The sequence below is a fragment of the Oratosquilla oratoria genome, chromosome 30 (assembly GCF_046742065.1).
Source record: "Oratosquilla oratoria isolate Oo_2021 chromosome 30, ASM4674206v1, whole genome shotgun sequence".
In the NCBI taxonomy this organism is placed as follows: Eukaryota; Metazoa; Arthropoda; class Malacostraca; order Stomatopoda; family Squillidae; genus Oratosquilla; species Oratosquilla oratoria.
Window position 1 is genome coordinate 1,158,487 of NC_134806.1, and position 23,194 is coordinate 1,181,680.

Consider the following 23,194-nt stretch of genomic DNA (forward strand, 5'->3'; position numbering starts at 1 on the left):
AAATGATAATAAAAATAGAAGAAAATATTAATAAAAGGAAGAAAAAAATACGCTATCTGAGGAGCAAAAAGAAAGCGAAAAAAATGAGTACACATTTCAAACAAATTTTTATATTTTGTGTATGTATTTGGAGACGTTTTCATTCTCAGTGCTGAAAACCAATATCAACGACGACAGAACTTTGGCGTCCATATGTGATTATTAATTTTTACTGCCGGTGGGCGATTTTATTCAGCTAAAGAAACCAACCACAGATGATAAAATATTAAACCCACATCGATTATCATTTCAGTTATATTCGTGTTTTGTGGCTGCCGCCAGGTGATTTCATTCACCTGGGGGAACATATATATATATATATATATTCTCACGATTTGCTGCAAAGACTAACCTAACCTATCCTAAGACCAATTCAATTAACCAACTTTCCTTTTTTTTATATCCATACACTAAACCTCAGTGTAATTAATCTCTCTGCTATCCCAGTAACGGTCGCTCCAACTTATTTAATTTGGTAAGGCCACAATGTCGCCAGCACCTGCTCTGTCATTTCCCTTCTTATTCTTGCAGTCGTCAGGTGAATCTATGCATTTCAGTGATGTCCCTTACTAACTAAATGAATTATCTCACAAACACACACGTGCACACACACACACACACACAAACTTGTCTGCACGCACAGACACACACACGCGTACGCACTTTTTTTTTTACGTAAAATACCAATTAGACAATCTTCTATAATGAACCTCACTCTAAAGGGCTTTGTAAAATATATCAAGCGTCCTCAATAATATCTATATTAATAATAATAGTAATAATAATAATGATGACGATAACAATATCAATAACAATGATAATAAAACACGTCGAACATGGATGAGTCGACATGACGTCATGCCGCTTCGGTGTTTGTCCAACCGAATCATGGCAACCTTTAGCCAACCCTGGGGAACGTTTTCTACCATTATGAATTAGAGTTTGACTAAATTTATTAACTATACTTATGAAACTTACGTATATATATTTTATAAACTCCAAAGCGAAGTCAATTAAACCAGAAAGCCAGACTAATTTCTTCCTCCATGATAAATTTCGCCAGATCTGTTATAAGCGGTTGGCAAAATTTATTTCTATTTCTAAATGAAATCTACATGCGAAACAGCTAAAATTATTTGTCTTCAACTCTATCACCAATCATTCATTTCCAATTAGAACTCCACAGCTAATCTACGTTCTTTTGTGGTTAGACAGGAGGTCCTGCATTGGCCCACAAGAATGAACACTTATATATCATCGAATGAATATCTCATAAATTATATCAAATGACGAACAACAAAAAATTGAAATAATAACATTCAAGAAATTTGTATTTACTTCAAAGCCTACACTATGCCCGTGTATACAAAATAAGAATAAAAAAAAAACGAAAAACGAGGATAATCAAACAACATACCAATAAATAGATGTTCAAACTGACCTATATTTTCAGTGTTCAAAAGGACAACATTTTTATGAACAAGTCACAACAGAAATTTAGTAAACTCAACTGCATTATACAGTGTGTGTGTGTGTGTGTGTATTTACCTAGTTGTATTTTACGGGAAGAGGAGCTATGCTCGTGGTGTCCCGTCTTCATATCTCATTTTATCTAAACTATTTTTAAATTCATGTAATGCTTTTGCACACACCACTTTCTCATCTAACTTGTGTGTGTGTGTGTGTGTGTGTGTGTGTGTGTGTGTGTGTGTGTGTGTGTGTGTGTGTATTCGGTATAGTTTTACATATAATAATAGGTCTTTAATAAAAATATATATTTTGTTAAAACATTATTACTGCAACAACAGGTATGTCAATTCAGGTAGATGTGGGGGTGGAGAGGGGAGGGGGTGGGGAGGGGGAGGGGGAGTGGGAGGAGAGAAAAGGTGGGGAACCACACCAGAGCATAGTCCTACCCAGTGGATAATCCTGGTAGACGCCCGATCCATCTTACAGTTTCCAAGACGCATTCACGCCCCATTTTTTTCTTTATCGTTTAATAACGAAGCTGGCGTTCAATGGTAAGGCAGGTTACTTGGCTCCTGATAGCATTATGAAATATATATTCAAGAATTTCCTGGGTGTGCAGTAGTTTTAACAAGTTTAATTTGACCTGGTCTTCTAGTTAAATTTTATCTTATTTCCTCACTTATCCATAAAAACTCTACTGATAATCTTCCATAAGTATGGCCGATATATAATGTCAATACATTTCTACTTTCTATGCGTAGACAGCGTTCGCCAGGTCTGTCGAAAGATCGTTTTAAAAATATGGCCCTTAGTGTCGTCTCAGAAGGATTCATAAACTCCTTGGGGAGTTACAACCTTGGCCCTTAGTACAGGGCTTTCCAGTGAGTTGGGGCACCATTTAATCCAAAAGGAAATTATCCATTTCCCTGAGGATCATTTCCAGTCGTCTATCTAAATCCTTCTAAGATCTTCACATTATAGCTAGAGATAACCTTTTTTGCCCTTGAGCATGAATGAATGCTAAAGTACAGGAATTTGAACTTTACTGTGGAATTACATAGAGCTAAATTTCGAGTACGCCCCTGTAGGATAGCAATAGGCTGCTCATGGCATTATTTTTTGTGTATCCACTTCCACACAGCTGGAACAAGAGTAAGGACAATTCTTGTATAAACATATTCCATCATTATAAACAAAGTCTAGAACTTTCTCCAAGATCACTTCATTCAATTTTGAGCACGCCCCTTTTGTCGAGAAAATTAACGACCGACACCAAATGAGCATCTATATTGACTCCGTTTTCTATAAACATGTCAATGCCAATACAGAGCACAGCCAAGCCATATATCCACAGACTCTCCACCGTCTCCAGCAGATCGGTAAAGGTTCCCTCGATTTCTACACCTCCTTTATGGACTACTGTTCGATAAGAGTCCCAATACACACCCAAGATTTCGTACAAGTGGTTTTCCAAGGCCGAAGGATCTCCACTCATCACTAACATGACTACAATGTCTTGGATTGGGTTCCCAAAGTGACTAAACTGCCAGTCCAAAATCTTCACTGACCCTGTGAAGCCATTGTACATGACGTTGTTGGCCCAAAAATCCCCGCTCACGCACGTCTGCATCGTCATCTTTTTCGAAAGAAGACTCAGTATGTCCTTCCACCTTTCCGACCACTGGAAGAAAACAGGGGACAGAGGAGAACCCGAAAACAACTTCGAGAGGTAGACGAAACCGTTCTTGACCAAGCTTCCACAGTATTCTAAGTTGACAGGTGGATTGTTCAAGGACTCCATACTTTCTCGGCCTTCTCTCGCTTTGTAAACGACCCCACATGCATGGAACATGGCGATGGTTTTCATATACGTCTTCAGGTCCCACAAGCCGAGACCTTTCGTGGTGACGATCGTACGAAATCCATCACGACGAAGATTTCGCATGACCAGTGTCATGCTGCCAGACGCCATCTCTGCATAAAAGACTTTAGGCACAAGGATCTCGATCTCCAGTTCATGGTAGACCTTCTTCATGGCTTCGCTGAAGAGGAATTTGTACATCGTGATCTCTCGATGAGAGGCCCAGAGGTTCTCGACTAAGGCCAGCATTTCCTCCGACCGAGGTAGGAACTTGAAGACCAAAGCCTCCTCTTTCTCTTCACCATCGATGACGTAGTCGACATCGACAAAGAACATCTCGCTGAGAATGCCCTCCCGTGTCTCGGGGGCTTGATAAGACCATCTTCGGACCTCGACCCTCTTGGACCAATAGGAGGCCAAGCACCTCTCAAGCCAAGAGTCATTCAGTTCCTCCAGTCTCTTTAGAGAATCTGGAGGCGGAAACTCTTTCAGCTCCATCGTCGAGTCTCATGGAAGCTTGTCAGCCTCTGAAACAAAAAGAAAATTCAAGCAATCTCGAAGAATGTTTTTGGAAATTATCCACCAAGGAAAGATACACAGCAAAGAGGCTGATCGCAGTGCATTGTCCAAAAGGTTCTGAAATGATTGAGTTAATCTCTACGAACAGAAAATCTACTTGAAATTACTGGCACCCTTAAAGTACACTATCATATACATACATAAATTATACATGTGTGTGTGTGTGTGTGTGTGTGTGTGTGTGTGTGTGTGTAATTCACCATCGTCTTTGGATTACGTGTTGGACTCGTGATCGGCAGCTATTTCCCTCCTGAGAGCTCAGAACTCATATAAGACCGATCTATGGGTAATGCTGTGTGTGTGTGTGTGTGTGTGTGTGTGTGATTCACATGTTCTTTGGATCACGTGTTGGACTTATGATTGACAGTTATTTCCCTTCCGGAAGAGAGCTCAGAGCTCATATATGACCGATCTATGGGTAATGCTGTGACCTTACACTCACACACACACCCAACTTCCCGCCCAAGAGAGTTGGAGTAACGACTCGAAGCGCAGCGATACTGAAATTATTTCAGCCCTGGGCAGGATTCGAAGCCGGACCTCCGTAGTGGTAGCCGGAAACTCTACCAACTGCGTCATGAGTTGTATGTGTGTGTGTGTGTTTGCGTGTGTGTGTGTGTGTGTGTGTGTGTGTGTGTGTGTGTGTGTGTGTGTGTGTGTGTGTGTGTGTGTGTGTGTGTGTATTTACCTAGTTGTATTTTGCGGAAAGGGAAGTTATGCTCGTGGTGTCCCGCCTTTGTATCTCGCAGTGTCTAGTTTGTTTTTAAACTCATGAATGTTTTTTGCGCATACTATTTCATTGTCCAGTTTGTTCCAAGTGTCCACTACTCTATGTGGAAAACTGTTTTTCTTCAGTTCTCTTCTGTAGCTATGTTGTTTTTTTCTTTCCATGTCCTCTTGTGTTTCTCTTGTCCCAGTTTAGTAAGTCCTCTCTATCGAGTATATCTGTGCCTTTCATGATTCTGTAGATGGTCAGTAGGTCACCTCTCTCTCTTCTTTGCTCCAGCGTCGGTAACTCCAGTTTAGCCAATCTCTCCTCATATGATAGATTTGCAAGTGCAGGTGCCATTTTTGTTGCTGCTCTCTGAATTCTTTCTATTTTCTTTATATTCTTTTTGGTACTGGGTGACCACAATGTCGCCGCATACTCTAGTCTAGGCCTTATCAATGTAACCAATATTTGTTTTATCATGTCTTCGTCCAAGTATGCAAATGCCACTTTTATTGATCTTAGCAAGTTGTAAGCCTCCCCGACAATTTTGTTCATCTGTTTATCTTAGGACAAGTCGTTTGTGATAATTACCCCCAAATCTTTTTCCGATCCTACCTTCTTTACCTCCTTGGTTCCAATTGTATATTTTCCTGATATTCTGTTTTTGCTTTTTCCAAACTCCATTATGCTACACTTCTTAGTATTAAAGTCCACTTCCCATTTCTGACTCCAGTTCCATACCTTAATCAGGTCTTCCTGCAGTGCTTCACAGTCCTTATCAATTTCTACTTTCCTTAACAGTTTGGCGTCGTCTGCAAAGCTCATGTAACATTTCACATCCTCGTCCATGTCATTCACATAAATAGCAAACATTATTGGTGCCAATACAGATCCTTGCGGTACTCCACTGATTACCTTTTTCCAATATTAATATTTTTCTCTGAGCACTACTCTCATCTTTCTACCCGTCAGGATGTCCTCCATCCATTTTAATAGGTTCCCTTGTATTCCTCCTATGTGTTTCAGCTTTTTTTTTTTTTAGTAATTTTCTGTGTGGTAATTTGTCAAAAGCTTTTTGCAAGTCTAGGAAGGCACAATCAGCCCATCCATTTCTTTCTTGCACTATGTCTATTAGTCTTGAGTAGAAGCATATTAAGTTTGCGGTGCATGATCTTCCTTGTCTGAACCCAAATTGTCTTGGGTTTATTATGTGTTGTCTTCCAGATGTTTTACCCATCTATTCTTGATGATTTTCTCACACATTTTGGCTATGGTGTTTCTTAGTGATACTGGCCTATAGTTGGTAGGTTCTTTCTTGTTTCCTCCTTTATATTTTGGTACAATGTTAGGATTTTTCCAGTCTTTAGGTATCTTTCCTTCTTTGAGTGAGATGTTTATTGTGTTGTGTATTTTGTCCGTTAGTTCTTCTTTGCATTCCTTTAGAATCCAAATTGCAATTCCATCAGGGCCATGTGATTTTCTGACGTCAAGGTTTGATAGGTGTTCTGATATTTCTTTTTGTGTTGTGTGATTGTGTGTGTGTGTGTGTGTGTGTGTGTGTGTGTGTGTGTGTGTGTGTGTGTGTGTGTGTGTGTGTGTGTGTGTGTGTGTGTGTGTGTGTGTGTGAACAGCCACTAGGAAAGATAAAATAACAAAACAGTGCTTTCAAATAAACATGAGGCTTTTTTCAGGCCGTTATGCAACATAACATGACTTATCAAGCGTATTGTCCACATTCAAAATTATGGAATCCATATTTATATCCATGACCAGATCACAACACACCAGATTTATTCTTCTATTTATCACAATTAGTATATCGTTATTATTTCTTACTTCTTTGAATAGTTTACATTCCCACTATTGTCAAAATTCAGTAACATTATCATCAAGGAGTGGGGAGGAAAAATGTACAAAGCTCCAGGTGATGTGTGCGTGTGATTCACCAATTTCTTGAATGCTGTGCTCGATTCTTTAAGAACATAAGAATGAAGGAGACTGCAAGAGACCATAAGGCCTACACTAGGCAGCTCCGTATCCATCACCACCTGTCATCCCCATCCATATAGTTATCTAATCGTTTTTTAAAACAACTGATAGTTTCAGCGCTTACTACATGGTTAAGTTTATTCCATTCGTCGACCACCCTAGTAGTAAACCAATTCCTGCCTATTTCCTTTTTTAAATCTAAATTTGTTCAGTTTATAACCAATACTGCGAGTCCTGCCCTGTTGTTTTAATATGATGAACCTTGTTTGCATCACCCTTGTTAAAGCCATTGATCCACTTGAACACCTCTATTACATCACTCCGCATTCTGCGTCTTTCCAGAGAGTGTAAGTTAAGGTGCCTAAGCCTCTCTTCGTAAAGTAAATTTCTGAGTCCATGTATCATTTTGGCCATTCTTCTTTGTGCTGATTCTAGTGAATTGATGTCAATTCTGTAGGACGGAGACCAAAACTGTACCGCATAGTCAAGGATGGGTCTAACTATCGCTAGATAGAGTTTAATAATTACCTCTGCACCTCTATTCGTTACCGTCCTAGCCATGAAACCTAATGCTCTGTTAGCTTTATTCCTGGCGCTAATGCATTGTTTCCTGGTTTAAAGGTCCGGACTCACTACAACTCCCAAGTCCCTCTCGCACTCAGATTTGTCTAAAAACGTGTTATCTAGCCTGTATCTATTTTCGGGGTTGTGTAGCCCTACGTTTAACACGCTACACTTAGAGATATTGAAGTTTATTTGCCATTTCACCGACCACGTGAACAATTTGTTAAGATCATCCTGCAGAATCTGGGCGTCGTCTCCTGACCTAATTAGGCGTCCTATTTTAGTGTCGTCCGCAAACTTACTAACATCACTATTTATCCCGTCGTCTAAGTCAGTCGTTTATGTACATGAACAACAAGGGACCCAAAACTGAGCACTGGTGGACCCCACTAGTAACAATGCCCCACCTATATTTTACTCCATTTATGGTGACCCGCTGTTTTCTGTTACTAATCCAAGCTCTAATCCATACTAACACTTTTCCTCCTACGCCATGGGCTTTGATTTTATTTAGTAGTCTCTGGTGTGGCACCTTGTCGAACGCTTTGCTAAAGTCAAGGTAAATAACATCGTAATTATCATTGTTATCTGACGCCTTATATACTTTAGTGTAAAAGGATAGAAGATTAGTCACACATGACTTACCCTTGGAGAAACCATGCTGTGAATCATGAATTAAATTATGTCTTTCGATGTGTTCTCTGAGTCTATTTACTATTACTGATTCAAGCATTTTTCCTATAATCGATGTCAAACTAATTGGCCTGTAGTTATATATAGACGATCTATCTCCTTTCTTACAATACAGGAACAACGTTTGCTTGCCTCCAAGCAGTAGGCACAAAACCAGTATCTACTGATTTATCATACATTTCAGTTAACTGGTCGCAGATTTCAAATTTACACTCCTTTAGCATTCTCGGAAAAAATTCGTTTGGACCCGGGGATTTTGTAGTTTTAAATCTTTCAATCTGCTTGACTACTTCTACTTTACTAATGCTGATATTAGATAGACTACTTTCTTCATCCCCTCTGAAAATCGGATCGCACTCAGGTACTTTATCTAACCTTTCATTAGTAAACACAGATAGAAAATAACTGTTAAAATCCTCACTCATTTTTTCCTCCGATTCTATCATGACATTTTCATCGTTTGTAATTGGTTCTATTCTTTCTTAATTTTTTGTTCTATAGAGATGAAACCCTTTGGGTTGGATCTTGCTTGACTAGCAACCTTATTTTCATAATTACATTTCGCTGTACGTGTATTCTTTTTAAACAGCTTTGCCATTTCGTTATATATTGATCTAAGGCAGGGGTGTTCCCAAAGTGGTCGATATCGACCCCTAGGGGTCGATGAGATCATCCAAGGGGTCGACAAATAGCCAAGGGGTCGAAAGGGGATCAGTAGATTGTTAGGGGGTCGATGAAACCATCCAAGGGGTTGAAAGGGGGTCAGTAGATTGCTAGGGTGGTCGAAAGGGGTCAGTAAATTACTAAGGGGTCCAAAGCTAGTCTTTAATATTAAATGGTTATCATGATCCTGTTTTCTTCCTGTACTGAGTGAGAATAATCAACCAACCAATATCTAAAATTATAGAAAAACCATGCCAGTTCACGCTGAGTCGAAAATCCTCCCCATTCTGTGAATGTAGGGAGAATCTCACATACACACAACCGCATCGTGAATGAACATCAAGATGACGAGCTTGTGTAATATTATTGGCTTGAATATTATTGGCATGGGGCCCGGCGCCCCCCCCCCCCCAACGCCCCGAGTATGAAGAACCGTAATGGTCCATTACCATTGTTTAATCATCTCGAGTTTGATTCTCCTTTGAATTATATTTGTGAATTATATATGATTTTACATACAATTGCGAGCAAAACAGACTTAGGTTTCTGGACCAATCTCCAAGCCAACAGCATTATTCTTGGGGTTAAAATATCGGCGTGTTTCAGGTATCGGTTATCGCCCCCCCCCCCCCAATAACATTCCTGGATCCGCGCCTGATATATATATATATATATATATATATATATATATATATATATAAATATATATTATAAAACTTTAAACCATTTGATGTCGTAAACCTGAATTTTCTTGTTTCTTCCACATACCAGATCTTACTGTCTATCTTTTCCACGCATTTTTACGGTTTTACTTGTATAATTGTCGTCTTTTTTTTTATCCTCCTCCCAGTACGACCTACCCCAGTTCATCTATTTATTATTATTATTATTATTACTACTACTATTATTATTATTATTTTGTCAGCCCAGCTAGGGCTCATTAGTGTTGTTGTTTTTTTTCTATTTAGTTATCTACCTTGTTTGTTTGTTTATTTACTTATTATGCGACAACAATGCTGTTGCGTATTCCAATCTACGGCAGATCAGATTTTTCTTCACGTTTCCATTAATATATTGAAATGCTACTCTCGTATTAACTAACATAAATGTCTCTCCCGTTATCCAACTGTTTTGGCATTTGTTCCTGGCGACAGCGTATGTGCGTGTTAATGTGTGCGTTTACTTGTGGATCACCTTGGTCTTTGGATCACGTGTTGGACTCGTGTGTTTTTGCTTTCACATGACAGCGTATTTTCTAATTTCTAATAAATAAATAAATAAATAAGAATCAATAAATAAAAACAAATAAATGAATAAGACCAAATAAAATCTATATTCCTTACCTTATGATTTGGTGATTATCCTTTTGCACTTGCGTCTAGTAAACAATGTTGTTATACCCGTTTATGAGCGTCTGTCCTTGTAGATAATATGACGTGCGTGAAGCCAAGAGAAGACTTTCCTGTCGATTCTTTACTCCATCAAAATAAAAAATATATACCGATGCATGTAGGTCTAAGCGGCCGTTACAAACCTCTGTACTGGCGAGACTGGCAGCCAAGACACACACAGTCACCAAAGCGGCAAACAAGACAAAAATAACCGATCTGCAACTCGCGCGGGAGTTCCTGTTTAGCAACAACCGAAGACGATTGCACGCCCACTGCTATTTATTTGTTGATTCATTATTTGTCTATGTTTGTTAGAGAATGTTGTGTGTGTGTGTGTGTGTGTATTTACCTAGTTGTGTTTATCTATTATATTTTACGGGAAGGGGAGCTATGCTTGAGGTATCCCGTCTTCATATCTCGTTTTATCTAAACTTTTTAAATTTGTGTATCGTTTTTGCACACACCACATTCTCATCTAATCTGTTCCAACGTCTATTATCCTATGGGGAAAATTGTTCTTTTTCAGGTCTCTTCTATAATTGTCTTTCTTGATTTTCTTTCCATGTCCTCTTGTATCTCTACTATCCCATTGTATTAGATCCTCTGTATCAATAATTTCCATGCCTTTCGTGTGTGTGTGTGTATTCTTATGAATTAATTTACATAAGAGGATCTTACTGAGACCTACACAAACGATCAGTGTCGAGTTCATTGACACAAGCACGCACACACAAACACATCAATTTCTTGTCCACAAAAGATGGAGTATTTGCAATGCTTTTCAGCCCTGAGTAGGATCTCAAACTCAATTTGCCGAGGTAACAGTCGAGCGCGGTAGCGCAATACCAACAAGCAGTGTGTGGTGTGTGTGTGTGTGCATGTAAGTGCGTACATGTACATGTGTATGTGCATGCGCGCGCGTATGCAAGATCACAGCCTTACCCATTGTCTGGGCAATCTATACGAGCTCTGAGCTCACATCCGGGAGGGTAGTGTTGTTGTTATAGACTTGAGTTTAGCTTCTACCCTTGTCGACAATCTTAAGCCATTTGTCATGCCTTCATCATATGTTTCATGATGGGAGATAGGCTGGTTCGCCCGTGGTAGGGTGTTGTGTAAATCGAACATTCTAAATGTCAGTGTGTTAATTTGATTGATTGATTGATTGATTGGGTTTACCGTCGCGAACTCCCCATTACAGAGGACTATGTAGTGTTATATAATAAACCATGGCCTTGGTCCAACTCGCTGGCGGCACGATTTGAACTGTTCCAACGAGTCTTGTGAATGAGGGGCAGGATTTCTTTTGGTTGTTTGGAAGGGGGGTGGTTTGTATGGTGGAGACTACTGGTGTGTAGTTGATGTCCTCTATTACGTTTTCTATGGTTTCCCCTCCAGGGCTATATCTTTCCTTGGAGTGGAAGGGTAGCAGGTGTTGGGGTGGGTAAGGGCAGGTGGCAAATAGGTTTGTGGTTGAAGGTGATGGTGAGGACGAGGGGTAGGGGTTGTATACGAAATTCTTGTTCTTTAATTAGGATGAGGGGATTTCAATCATAAAAATGGGGAATAACAATAGCAGGGATTTATAACAAAATGAAAATCTCAAACAATGAGAAATTGAATGTAAATAATGTAACAGGAGGATGATCAAATGCCAATTTCCCCCACTTTTTTTCTTTATTTATTTCTTAGATGACAATGTGTTTGAAAGTGAAAATAAAAAATCAGAAACAGGCAAGTCCACGAAATTTACCCAGAAAAGAAGTGTAAGGTTAGAATTAGAGGGAAAGAAACACAAAACAGAAATAGACAATCTGAGAATTAAATAAACAATTGGAGGAGGCAAATAAGCACAATCAAAATGAGACAAAAGATTGTATATCTAAAAATATAATGAAGAGTTACAGCAAAGGAAGCTTAGGTTAGTGAATAAATTAGTTGAGAATGACAATTTAGCAAAAATGTGTAGGGAGAAATGTTAGACTGTCCAACCCAGTGACTGGTGGAGTGACCGGTGGAGTCCCTCAGGTTTCGGGCCTGGCACCTGCAATGTTCCAAATGAGGTTTGCACCAACAACATGAGCGATAAAACAGACTATGCCTACATCATGAAATGTGTAAGAAATTATGAAGATTATAAAATGCTACAGGACGACCGAGACAAGATTGTATTAATGTTGGTCTACATTTATGGAGGATTAATGTGGTTAATTAAACTCTGATTTATAACACTATATATATATATATATATATTGTACATTTATACAATGACTGAGATTTTGACATGGCAGAAGCACACATCTGATTTCCACAAAAGGCTTCAATTACATTATTTATATTGTAGGCATCACAACATCAAATTCCCCTTGTCCTCAACACTCAGGGATAGTGCTGACCAATGCTTACTAAACAATTGGTCAGGTGAGGCTTTTTCGACATTATAATGTCTTCTCCAAATGTGAAAAAGTTGTGGTGATGCAATATACTTCTCATCACTTGAACTCAATGAAGTTGGGATATACACATATGTATATGTGGAAACATGTGGGTACAATTTTTTTTTTTATTCCAGCCTGGAGTGGAAGATGGACTTTAATGCAAATATATGTAATTTTTAAAGTGGAAAAGTAAGAGATCATCATAGAGTAATAAAATAAGTAATGAAACAAAAACTATATGCACACAAAAGATTAACCTCACAACCTCTGTGGGCTACCACAGAAATGGGTAACTTCTTGCAATATAAGAGGAAAATGACCTATCTTTTCTAATCTCCCCATATGAGTGCTCTGGATGAAGAATCTAGAATCCTAAAGAATGTAGCTTCACTTATTAAGTGATTGATAAGCCATGTAAATGACAAAAATTGTAAATTTATTATGACAAAATCACTCTATGGACCAATATGGTGGTCCTGAAAGATGGACAGCAAAGCTACCTATTTAAAGAACCTGCCAACCACCTCACCTCAGTCCTGAAGGTCTCCAGGTTGGGCCCAAGATCTCTCTCTATCAAGTTTGTAGTTCTTACAATTTTCCACACATGGAGAACTGACAGCTGCTCTCCTCTCCTTAAAACTTTCAGTTGGTGACAGAGAAAGTCCCACATTGATACAACACAGTCTTAAGTTCCTTCCCAAAGAGATCTGTGGGAGGTTCCGAGGACTATTGCCAGCTGTTGTGGAACTACAGGTTTTAACCTTAGTGGAACTCAAGGCAACAATTTACTGATTGATTCTTTACACTTTTTCACACATGTTCCCCTTCATCTACCACTTTCTCTCCTTTGGTTTCCAACATAAACAAGAATCAAATACAAGATATGCCTTCTCAGTTATAAAATAATAAGATCAGGGAAACTCAAGTATTTGAAAAATTGTCTGATTTTACTGAATATTCCACAAATATCAAAGTGAGAAATACATTGCACATACATTGAATGTTTGAACCACTGACTAATAAAATGTGAGACAGAATGTTTTAGAATTGTGTCACTAGAGTATTCAATATGCTCCCAGCTGACACAAGACACTACAGAAATTAAACAATTAATAAACAAATAAAAAACATTCCAATCTGAAAGACATTATGAACTGGAACTGGAAACAAAACTATGATCAATAAGAACTTACTTAAGGTTTACATCCTTGAAGGAGGGCAGCAACATAACCCCAAGCATAAAAGTAAGTAAACAAATAACAAATCCTAATGGTTGTAGCAGAGGAAAAGAGGTTGGGGAGGTGGGGAGAGGCAAATCACAGTTGCCAGAATGTCAAAAAAAGAACTTCCAATTAATCTATCTGCTGAAGAGACACATAACACCCCTAAGCATGTAGTTTTACTAATTTGTGGCTTTGTTGTTGAGTACCACAGGGCTTGGTGCTTGGCCCATTGGTCTTCCTGAGCATGATAAGTGACAGACCATGGGTTGAGAACATCCAGTGTCCTTGTTCATGGATAATACCAGGATCTCTAGAAAAATTACAACCAGAGAGGATTACAAAAGAGTACAAGATCAGGAGGCAGTATACAAGTGGTCAAGTGAAAACAATATGGTGTTCAACAACAAGAAAAATGAACTGATAAGTTATGAGTTATATGAAAATGAAAAAGAGTACTGGTATACAGTGGGCACAGAGGAAATAAAAACAAAGGAAATACTGAGAAACCTGGGGTGTGTATGAGTGATGACTGTAGCTTCAAAACACACATAACCTACAACACTAGTGCTGCTCGTAAAATGAGTGGGTGGTTATTCGCCCCCTACCTGTAGGAGAATTTCACCATCGCCCCGTCATTCGCCCCCACCTGTACAAGGATTTCACCATCGCACCAACCAATGTTACTCGAAGCAATTTCCCCTGCACCCGCCCGGTGACAGACAGACGCTGACGAATAGTCTCCAGACTACACGAATCGCACTTGCCTGCCTACAATGAATGCCTATGCATTTATTTATGTATTTTATTAATTATTGACATTACTATAGTTTTTTATTCATTTATTATCAAGATTTTTTTCGCATCCGACCTAGATATGGACCAAAAGGTCTCCTGTCAGCATGCTCTGCCTTTGTAATCCTTTGTAATCCTTTGATCCTCCAAATCTTCAAGACCAGGAAGCCTTAATACTCGCTACCTCTGCGGAAGTCGCTGGTAGTGTCAATGCTGGAGTATGATGCCATCCATGGTCTCCACATAAAGTCAAGGAGATACAAGTGCTAAAACAGGTCCAGAGGTTGTTCACAAGAATGTTAGTCAGTGACTCTGAATTACTGGGAGAGGCTGAAAAACCTCAAGCTCTACTCATTGCAGAGATGCAGAGAGCACTATATAGTGATTTACATCTGTAAAATCCCAGGGGGCATAGCACCATACTCACCACAAAATTAAGGTGGTATCAAATGGGAAACACCACCCAAGGTTTGGTAGGACCTGCGAAAGAAGGTCCATAAGTGGATGCTCCCAGCGAATGAAGACAACCTAGATGAAGACTCTTCAACTGTCTCCCAAGAGAGATAAGGGACCTCACGGGTGTCAGCGCAGAGGTTTTCACGAGGAGGCTAGACAAATTCCTGTACATCCCAGAAAAGCCTCCAATCTCACACAGCCCACCCTCAAGAGGAGCAGCAACAAATTCAACCGCAGTTCAGTTCCAATATGCGAGGCTCAGGCAGATATGGGAGTAGTATATCCCCAGACTGATCACGGTGTTAACACCAAAACCCTACTGACAAGGTATGGTAACTGCATGCTTTGTATAAGAAAAAGTAAAATTGAACCCCAACCTAGTCCTTACTTACTTAACCTAACCTAAGCTCCCTTGGGTAACCTATTGCCATTTTATATTTGCAGCATATGCCATCCAATCGGCAATACAACTCGCTATATTGGAACAATAAATGTTCTATTAATCTAATAATGGGTGGTCCTAATCTTCATGGGGTGTCACATACTAGTAAAAAGTCAACCATATGGAGTCTTCAATATCCCCCTAAAACAACATAAACAAAACTATTGTCAACTTAATCCATGGTTATACTGATTACCAGTGAAAGGTTTCACTTTGATGGATTAGATATTGGATTTCACTTGACATATATAATGCATATACACAAATTATATTTGTACATTAAAAAAATCACACGAGTCCATACACTTCCCGTTATTGATAGTATGCCACCCGGTTATTAGCAGAGGTGAAACGTCATGTGAAGATCGAAGTAGTCATTACCGACAGCCAGCACATGTTTACTTCACTGAACAAGAAGGAAACACAATAAACTCACGTATTATTTAGTCACAAACACAGAGGAAAGAATTTTGACTACAAAGTTTGGCCGGAAACATTATAACATGTTCGCGTTACGAATCTCGCGCTGATGATATTGGCTAATTGCTAGAATAGTAAAAATGTCATGATAGAAGATGTGTACATTTCGTTTCAGTGGTGACATTTATCGTGCATATTTGAATAAAAAACTAATTTCAACTTGTGTATGAGTTGATATTTTTGTTTCTTATTCCATATTTACCGCTAATATAGCGGTTTATGCACGTTATGGTTTGTTCACACAACGTTTTAGTGTAAACACGTAAGAGTAGTGTATTGGCATAAGTCACTTGCGAAAATGGGATCGTCAAAGAAAAGTAAAGACAAAGACAGAGAAAGAAACAAGGAAGAGAAAAAGAAGAAGAGGCGAAAGTCAAGATCTAGATCAAAAGAGCGAGATAGAGAAAAGCATCATAGGTAAGTTGAATGGTGCTCAGGGAAAGGGTCACTTAGGGTGGTAATACCGTAATTGGTTAAAAAATTTTTTTTTAATATTTTCTCTAGTAACTAGTTTTAATCCTAGTTACTAGTTACGAGTAGCTACTAAACGTCAGTGATGAAAAATATATTAAAAAATATTGTACTCGAGATTGGTAATATTCCAGAATCACGCAAACACATATTTAACATCACATGAAGTCCAATTAGGCTCCTAACCTAAATTTCCTAACCGTAGTAGAAAAAAAGTAGATCTTTCAAATGCAAAAAAGTAAGAAGTGAAAAATGTGTTTCCGTGGTACAGGAATAAATCCTTGAGATTGAATTGAGGGGAGAAATGTTGATCGGAGGGGAGAAATGTTGACATAGTATTCCTAGATTTTGCTAAAGCCTTCGACAAGGTGGACCACGGTGTCCTCCTCCATAAGGCAAGGGATCTAGGAATCTCAGGGAAGCTAGGAGTTTGGCTCTACAACTTTCTGACAGACCGTACACAAGCAGTCGCAGTTGATGGTGTGAAGTCAACCGAATCCAAGGTAATAAGCGGAGTACCACAAGGATCTGTGCTTGGCCCCCTCCTATTCCTTGTCCATATGAATGACATAAATAGTAGGGTGGAATCAACCCTCCTGTCTTTTGCCGATGATACCCACATCAGCCATGCTGTGCGGGAAAGTGGGGATGTGCAACAACTACAAGACGATCTCAACTCAGTTTATGCATGGGCCAACAACAGCAACATGCAATTCAACGAAGAGAAGTTCGAGGTCTTGAGATATGGCACAAATCAAGGCATTAAAGACGACACTGAGCTGCACACGGAGAGAGGTATGAAAATCACACCAAAAGCCCATGTGAAAAGCCTGGGCATTCACTTAAGTGATGATGCCACTTTCCAACACCACATCATGCACTCAGTAAATAGAGCAAGAGGGATGGCCAGCTGGGTCCTAAGGACCTTCTCCTCAAGAGAGGTTCAAGTGATGCTTACCCTCTGGAAGTCGCTTATCCAACCGATACTGGACTATTGTAGCCAACTCTGGTCACCACACAAACGCGGAGACATCCAGATGCTTGAAGCTGTCCAACGGAACTACACCAGGCGCATCAAAGGGATGCAAGATCTCAACTATTGGGATCGCCTGGGAGCACTAGGCCTATACTCTCAACAGAGGAGGAGAGAAAGATACAGGGCCATTTACACATGGAAAATCCTTGAGGGACTTGTTCCGGACCCCACGCCCTCTACAATCAAGCCATACCACAGTATAAGGCATGGGCGCAAATGTGAGAGACAAACTCTCCCATCAAGAGCCCCGGAGAGGATTAAGACCCTACTGGCAACCAGCCTAGGCCATGAGGGTCCAAAAATCTTCAACGCCCTCCCAAAGGAGGTGAGAGAGAAAACTAAATGCTCGGTGGACAGCTTCAAACATGCACTGGACAGGTTCCTGCGGAAGGTGCCAGACGAGCCTCCAGTGCCAGGCTACACTGCCATAAGTAGGTTCTCTCAAAACACACTACCAGACCAACTGACCCTCGCAAGGAAGGACAACAGGACTGGCAGCAGCGGTAGTCCACTACGGCTGTGAGGATCGACCTCAGAACTTCACTAAGTAAACTAAGTAAATATGTTTGGGTTTAGGGCAATATATTGGCTCGTGAAGCATTTTCAAAATTATACACATAACCTTTCATGAGCTGCCTTGTATTCAGTTTGGATTTCATTTATATAGTAATATTTATTTCTAAAATAGGTAATGCTGTACAATAGGTCTCATCTATGCTTTCATGTAATGCTATGTAGTATTTGTAGGGTGTGGTTTCACATGGTAATCCATTTGACCTTTTTGACCTTTTCTATTTTTGAAACAAAATGGATGAGGCCAAGGTGGTGGAGGAAGGGACTAAACACTCCTCCACCTAAAATCCATTCACCTGTGGAGGCTTTTTACTCCACTTTCACCATCAAAATAGCCCCCAAACTGATCCGGCCTTCCCACAACAGAACACAAACATGATCATCTAAATGCATTAAAACGACAACTTCAGTATCATATAACTCAAAAATCTTCAACAACCTTCCACTCATACATATCAACACATCTGAATAGAATCACCAGTGACGGTGATGTTGATCAAATAATTCCAACTGTTGTCCCCGGATTCGAACCGGGCACATGATTTCTCATTGCCATCGTCCTGCCGACTGAGCTACTGACCCTATAAAATCCTACAATCCAGGTTGTAGGATTTTATAGGGTTGGTAGCTCAGTCAACAGGACAATGGCAATGAGAAATCATGTGCCCGGTTCAAATCCGGGGACGACAGTCGGAATTATCTGATCACAACACATCTTAACAAAACCACATATACTTTTGGGTCAAAACAAACTAAAAAAAAAAAGCACTCCAAGACAGTCCATTCCCCAAGACTTAAGCTTTTATGAGAAATCATTCTGAAGATTAAGAAGAATCACACTGGTGCTTACTGCATTTGGGCCATCAAGGATTGGAGAAACACTAACATTGAATTGGCTAGCAACAGACTTTAAATTTCCATAGAAAAAATACTACTCAGAAGACAGAACACTTCATCTTAAACTGTTCCATTCTCACCATACATAGATGCCGCAACATTTTGTCTTTGAATATCTTGTGAGCTAATCTTGTGGTCATTGTTGGTGTACCTTTGGAGATGTGGAAGTCTTCTGCCAGAGCTCTGTGATGGCAGATTAATTGGTTGATCTCTATCGATTTTAAGATATAATCTTTCTATGGAGTTCGTTTACAAAAGTAATTCATGTGATATTGATGATAGTGGAAGTGAGCATTAAGGGAGAGCGACTGGAGGAAGTGGATAGTTTTAGATACTTGGGTGCAAATGTGGCTGGAAAAGGTGGAGTGAAGGTGGAGGTAGAATGTAGATTGAGAGAAGTGAGTAAATGCCTTGGTGGATTAAAAAGTGTAATGAGGAATAGACATTTGGGAATGGATGCTAAGAGGAGACTGTATGAAGGAGTGATTGTGCCAACAGCACTGTATGGGGCAGAAACATGGAACATAAGAGAGGAAGAGAGAAGGAGTTTGAATGTGTTTGAGATGAGGTGTCTGAGAAGTATGATGGGGGTTACTATGCTAGATAGAGTGAGAAATGAGGAGGTGAGGAGAAGAACGGGGGTGGAAAGGGAGTTGGGAGATAGGATTTATGAAAGAGTATTAGGATGGTTTGGATACATGGAAAGAATGAGTGAAGAAAGACTAGTAAAAGAGGTGTGGAGGGAGTGAACATGAAGGGATGTCCTAGGATGAGGTGGATGGAAGGGGTGAAGGGGGCTTTGGGGAAGGACGGGAGAGGACAGAAGACGGGTGAATGGAGAATGGTTGTATATGGATGATTTTGTGATGCATGAGGTGGAATGGATGGGGATGGGGGGTGAGGTGGTATGTGTGAGCAAAATTTGATGCAGCCTGAAGGAATTTCTCCCCATCTTCTCCTTTTATGCATGGGGGGACGGAAAGGGGGGGGTCGCCGATTTAATGAAGCGGCCTTGATGTGGATGTGCTGTGTCTTGCGACACTGCTTCTGACCCAGGGCAGTGGACAAGGTGCAGTGATGACCCGTCATCCAGGAGGTGCTAAGATAAGAGGGGTGTGGAGTGTATTCAGGGATGGAATGGGTGGGAATGATTTTATGCCTTTTCCTTTTTGGCTACCTCCCTTGTAAAGGGGAAAAAGCCTTGGTATATGTATGTATGTATGAAATCAATAAAATTAGTATATTATTGATCTTAAATTTGGACAGCAATCAGTTTCACTTGCTCTCTTTCTTAAAAGATCAGAATTTACTGAGTACATTATTTTCAGAAGAAATTGTCAGAAACCAGCAGTAATAGTATTATATAACTTAAGATAAAATTGATAAGTTTAATGAGCACATTAATTTTATTGCTCCACACACTTGCTCCAGTCTCCCATGGAGATGGGGATAATGAAAGAGAGAACATCAATGGCATTTTTCATCAATGATACACCTCATTGATGAAAATGATGAGGTTAATAATTTTCAATCCTTAGGATAACAAAAATGACACACTCAAGGGATATATAAATTTTATTATTTAAAGAACTATTTAATGCTATCATTACATAAGACAGGAAGAGAGAAGGAGTTTGAATGTGGCTGAGATGAAATTTCTGAGAAGTATGGTAGAGGTTACAATGCTGGATAGAGTGAAAAAGAGGAGGTGAAGAGGAAAGCAGAGGAGGAAAAGAAGTTGGGAGATAGGGTTGATAGAAGAGTATAAGATGGTTTAGACACATGGAAAGAATGAGTGAAGAAAGACTAGTAAAAGAAGTGTGGAAGGAGTGAATATGAGGGGGCATCCTAGGATGAGATGGATGGATGGTGTAAAAGCATTATGAAAGAGAGGAATGTCTGTTGAGGTGTTGAGGAAGGATGGGAGAGGACAGAAGATAGGGGTGAATGGAGAAGGGTTGTGTATGGATGATGCTGTGATGCATGAGGGGGATGGGGTGTGAGGAAGTATCTATGAGAAATAATTTGATGCAGCCCAAAGGGATTTCTCCCCGTCTTCTCCTTTTCTGCATGAGGGGATGGAGAGGGAGGGTCGCCGAATTAATGAAGCGGCCTTGCTGTGGATGTGCTGTGTCTTGCGACACTGCTTCTGACCCAGGGCAGTGGACTAGGTGCAGGAATGACCCGTCATCCAGGAGATGCCAAGATGAGAGGGAGGGTGGAGGGGAGTGGAGTTGTAGGGGATGGGAGTGGTTTCTATGCCTTTTTCTTTTTGGCTACCCCCTATGTAAGGGGGAAGAAACCTGTGGTATATGTATGTATGTATTATTTGTTGCTAATGATTTGTTTTTGAAGATAAAAAGATAATTTCCTTACAAAAATAGATATCTTAAGAACATAATAGAGGAAGGCCAGAGTTATTACTGTCAGAAACCAGTTGTTGTATCTGATTCCCTTATGTAATTTGAGTAATTCTTGCCCCTTTTTAAGGAGGAAACCATTGTAGAAAGGCACTCCATAATGATAGTTGAAACAGGCCTTAAGTAGTTTGGAAAGGAACCGGCTCTCTGTCTACTGTTTGTCCATAATCATATACTGTACTTTTGGTGACCATTTCTGATGTGTTGGTATTGGTTTTTTGGTGTTGTCTCTTAAGATTTTGATCAATGTGGCCTAATTTAGAAAATGGCAAAAATTATGGTCTGTTAAGACTATTCTATTGCTTCAGAAGACTGGACAGATAACTATGGGAAGGGAGAGGAAGCACAAAACTTTGGGAGAACCAATATTAGGAAAGTAACATACCACTCAACTGGTTTTGACATATTTTACTCAAGAGATGGTATTATGACTTTGGGAAGACTTCAGTCAAAAGCCAGTTGAATGATGTTTTACATGATAAGACTGTTCCAAAGTTCTCTCTCTCTCTCTCTCTCTCTCTCTCTCTCTCTCTCTCTCTCTCTCTCTCTCTCTCTCTCTCTCTCTCTCTCTCTCTGAAGACTTCAGTCAAAAGCCAGTTGAATGATGTTTTACATGATAAGACTATTCCAAAGTTTTCTCTCTCTCTCTCTCTCTCTCTCTCTCTCTCTCTCTCTCTCTCTCTCTCTCTCTCTCCTCTCTCTCACTCTCTCTCTCTCTCTCTCTCTCTCTCTCTCTCTCTCTCTCTCTCTCTCTCTCTCTCTCTCTCTCTCTCTCTCTCACCATCACCCCAAATGGTATTGTTGTCAATATGGCCAAGGTACTTAAATGTGAGGAGTGAGCCCATGGGACTTTGGTGTAAGTGTGTGCATGTTGAAGCTGAAGGTAAGAAGTTGAACTGATGTCACATACATATGCCAAAGGCTTTTTCCCCTTACAAGGGAGGTAGCCAAAAAACAAAGGCATAAAAACCACTCCCACCTATTCCATCCCCAACATACTCCACTCCCCTCCACCCTTTTCCCTCCCTCATATCTTGGCACCTCCTGGATGACGGGTCATCCCTGCATCTTGTCCACTGCTCTGGGTCAGAAGCAGTGTCACAAGACACAGCACATCCACAGCAAGGCTACTTTATTAAATCAGCAACCCTCCTCTCCATCCCCTCATGCAGAAGACTGGGAGATATCCCTTAGGGCTGCATCAATTTATTTTTCACACATGCTCCCTCACCCCCATCCCCCCCCTCATGCATCACAGCATCATCCATACACAACCATTCTCCATTCACCCCTATCTTCTGTCCTCTCCTGTCCTTACACAACAGATATTCCCCTCTTTCCCAGTGCCCCTTTTACTCCATCCATCCATCTCATCCTAGGTCACCCTCTCATGTTCACTCCTTCCACCTCTGCCTTACACACCTCATTTACTAGTCTTTCTTCACTCATTCTTTCCATTCAAAGAATGAGTCAAATATATAGTATGAAGATTTGTTTTGTTTAAATTTTTCTTATGATGTTGCAGCATCTTCATTCTTCTCTTGAATTTAGCCCCAAAATCCTACCTTAGTCTGGTCATTTTAACCTGGCAGGGATTTATTAAAGGAAAAAGATAAAGTCAATGTAAGGAACAATTATGGTAAAACACATAAAAAAAACAGCTATTCAGCTATGTTGGTGGAAAAATCACTGCTAGGTTAAAGTGTAGTGGCTTAACCCATTAAAGCATGGTGGGATGTTTTTAAGTTAACCCATTAAATCCCAAGTTTTTTTGGTCAGGAATTTCCACGGTTTTCTGTAATCTAAGTAATGTGAAGGGTTATGAGAGACAATGTATAGTGGTTTTAATGCTTTATTTCCTGCAGTAAGCTTATAAGAAGCTGTCCTCAAATGAGGACACTGGGATAATATAATAGCTTTGTATAGTGATAATCTGTTAGCAAAGGATACTATAAAGAAAAACATATTCTTCTCTTTTTGTGTGTTTGATGCTGAAAACTTGTAA

General features: G+C 39.9%; 3 protein-coding genes across 8 annotated transcripts in view; 1 reads left to right on the forward strand and 2 right to left on the reverse strand.

Annotated features, from left to right (window-relative positions):
- Nucleotides 1-15,739, reverse strand: part of LOC143040971 (uncharacterized) — a 33,707-nt gene extending 17,968 nt beyond the window's left edge. The window contains exon 1 of one of the 5 annotated variants that reach the window (XM_076212421.1): nt 9,914-11,546. The gene's annotated coding sequence lies outside the window, so the exon portion shown is untranslated. Of the gene's footprint in view, nt 1-9,913; nt 11,547-15,616 lie in introns of those variants that run through there. The other 4 variants (XM_076212420.1, XM_076212418.1, XM_076212417.1 and 1 more) reach the window with 4 other exon arrangements.
- On the reverse strand, nt 806-15,888 carry LOC143040972 (uncharacterized). Its single transcript, XM_076212422.1, has 2 exons — nt 15,749-15,888; nt 806-3,897 (listed from the first exon to the last, which is right to left on the reverse strand). The coding sequence occupies exon 2, from the start codon at nt 3,866-3,868 to the stop codon at nt 2,732-2,734; it is 1,137 nt and encodes a 378-aa protein (XP_076068537.1). The 5' UTR covers nt 3,869-3,897; nt 15,749-15,888; the 3' UTR covers nt 806-2,731.
- Nucleotides 15,889-16,015: 127 nt separating this feature from the next.
- Nucleotides 16,016-23,194, forward strand: part of LOC143040970 (U4/U6.U5 tri-snRNP-associated protein 1) — a 45,740-nt gene continuing 38,561 nt past the window's right edge. For both annotated transcript variants that reach the window (XM_076212412.1, XM_076212413.1), the window contains exon 1: nt 16,016-16,209. In XM_076212412.1, the coding sequence (XP_076068527.1) occupies nt 16,091-16,209 (119 nt within the window). In that variant the 5' untranslated portion in view covers nt 16,016-16,090. The remainder of the gene's footprint in view (nt 16,210-23,194) is intronic.

Coding starts and splice junctions, on each gene's coding strand:
- LOC143040972 (XM_076212422.1), bottom strand. CDS start 3,868: ATGGAGCTGAAAGAGTTTCCGCCTCCAGATTCTCTAAAGAGACTGGAG.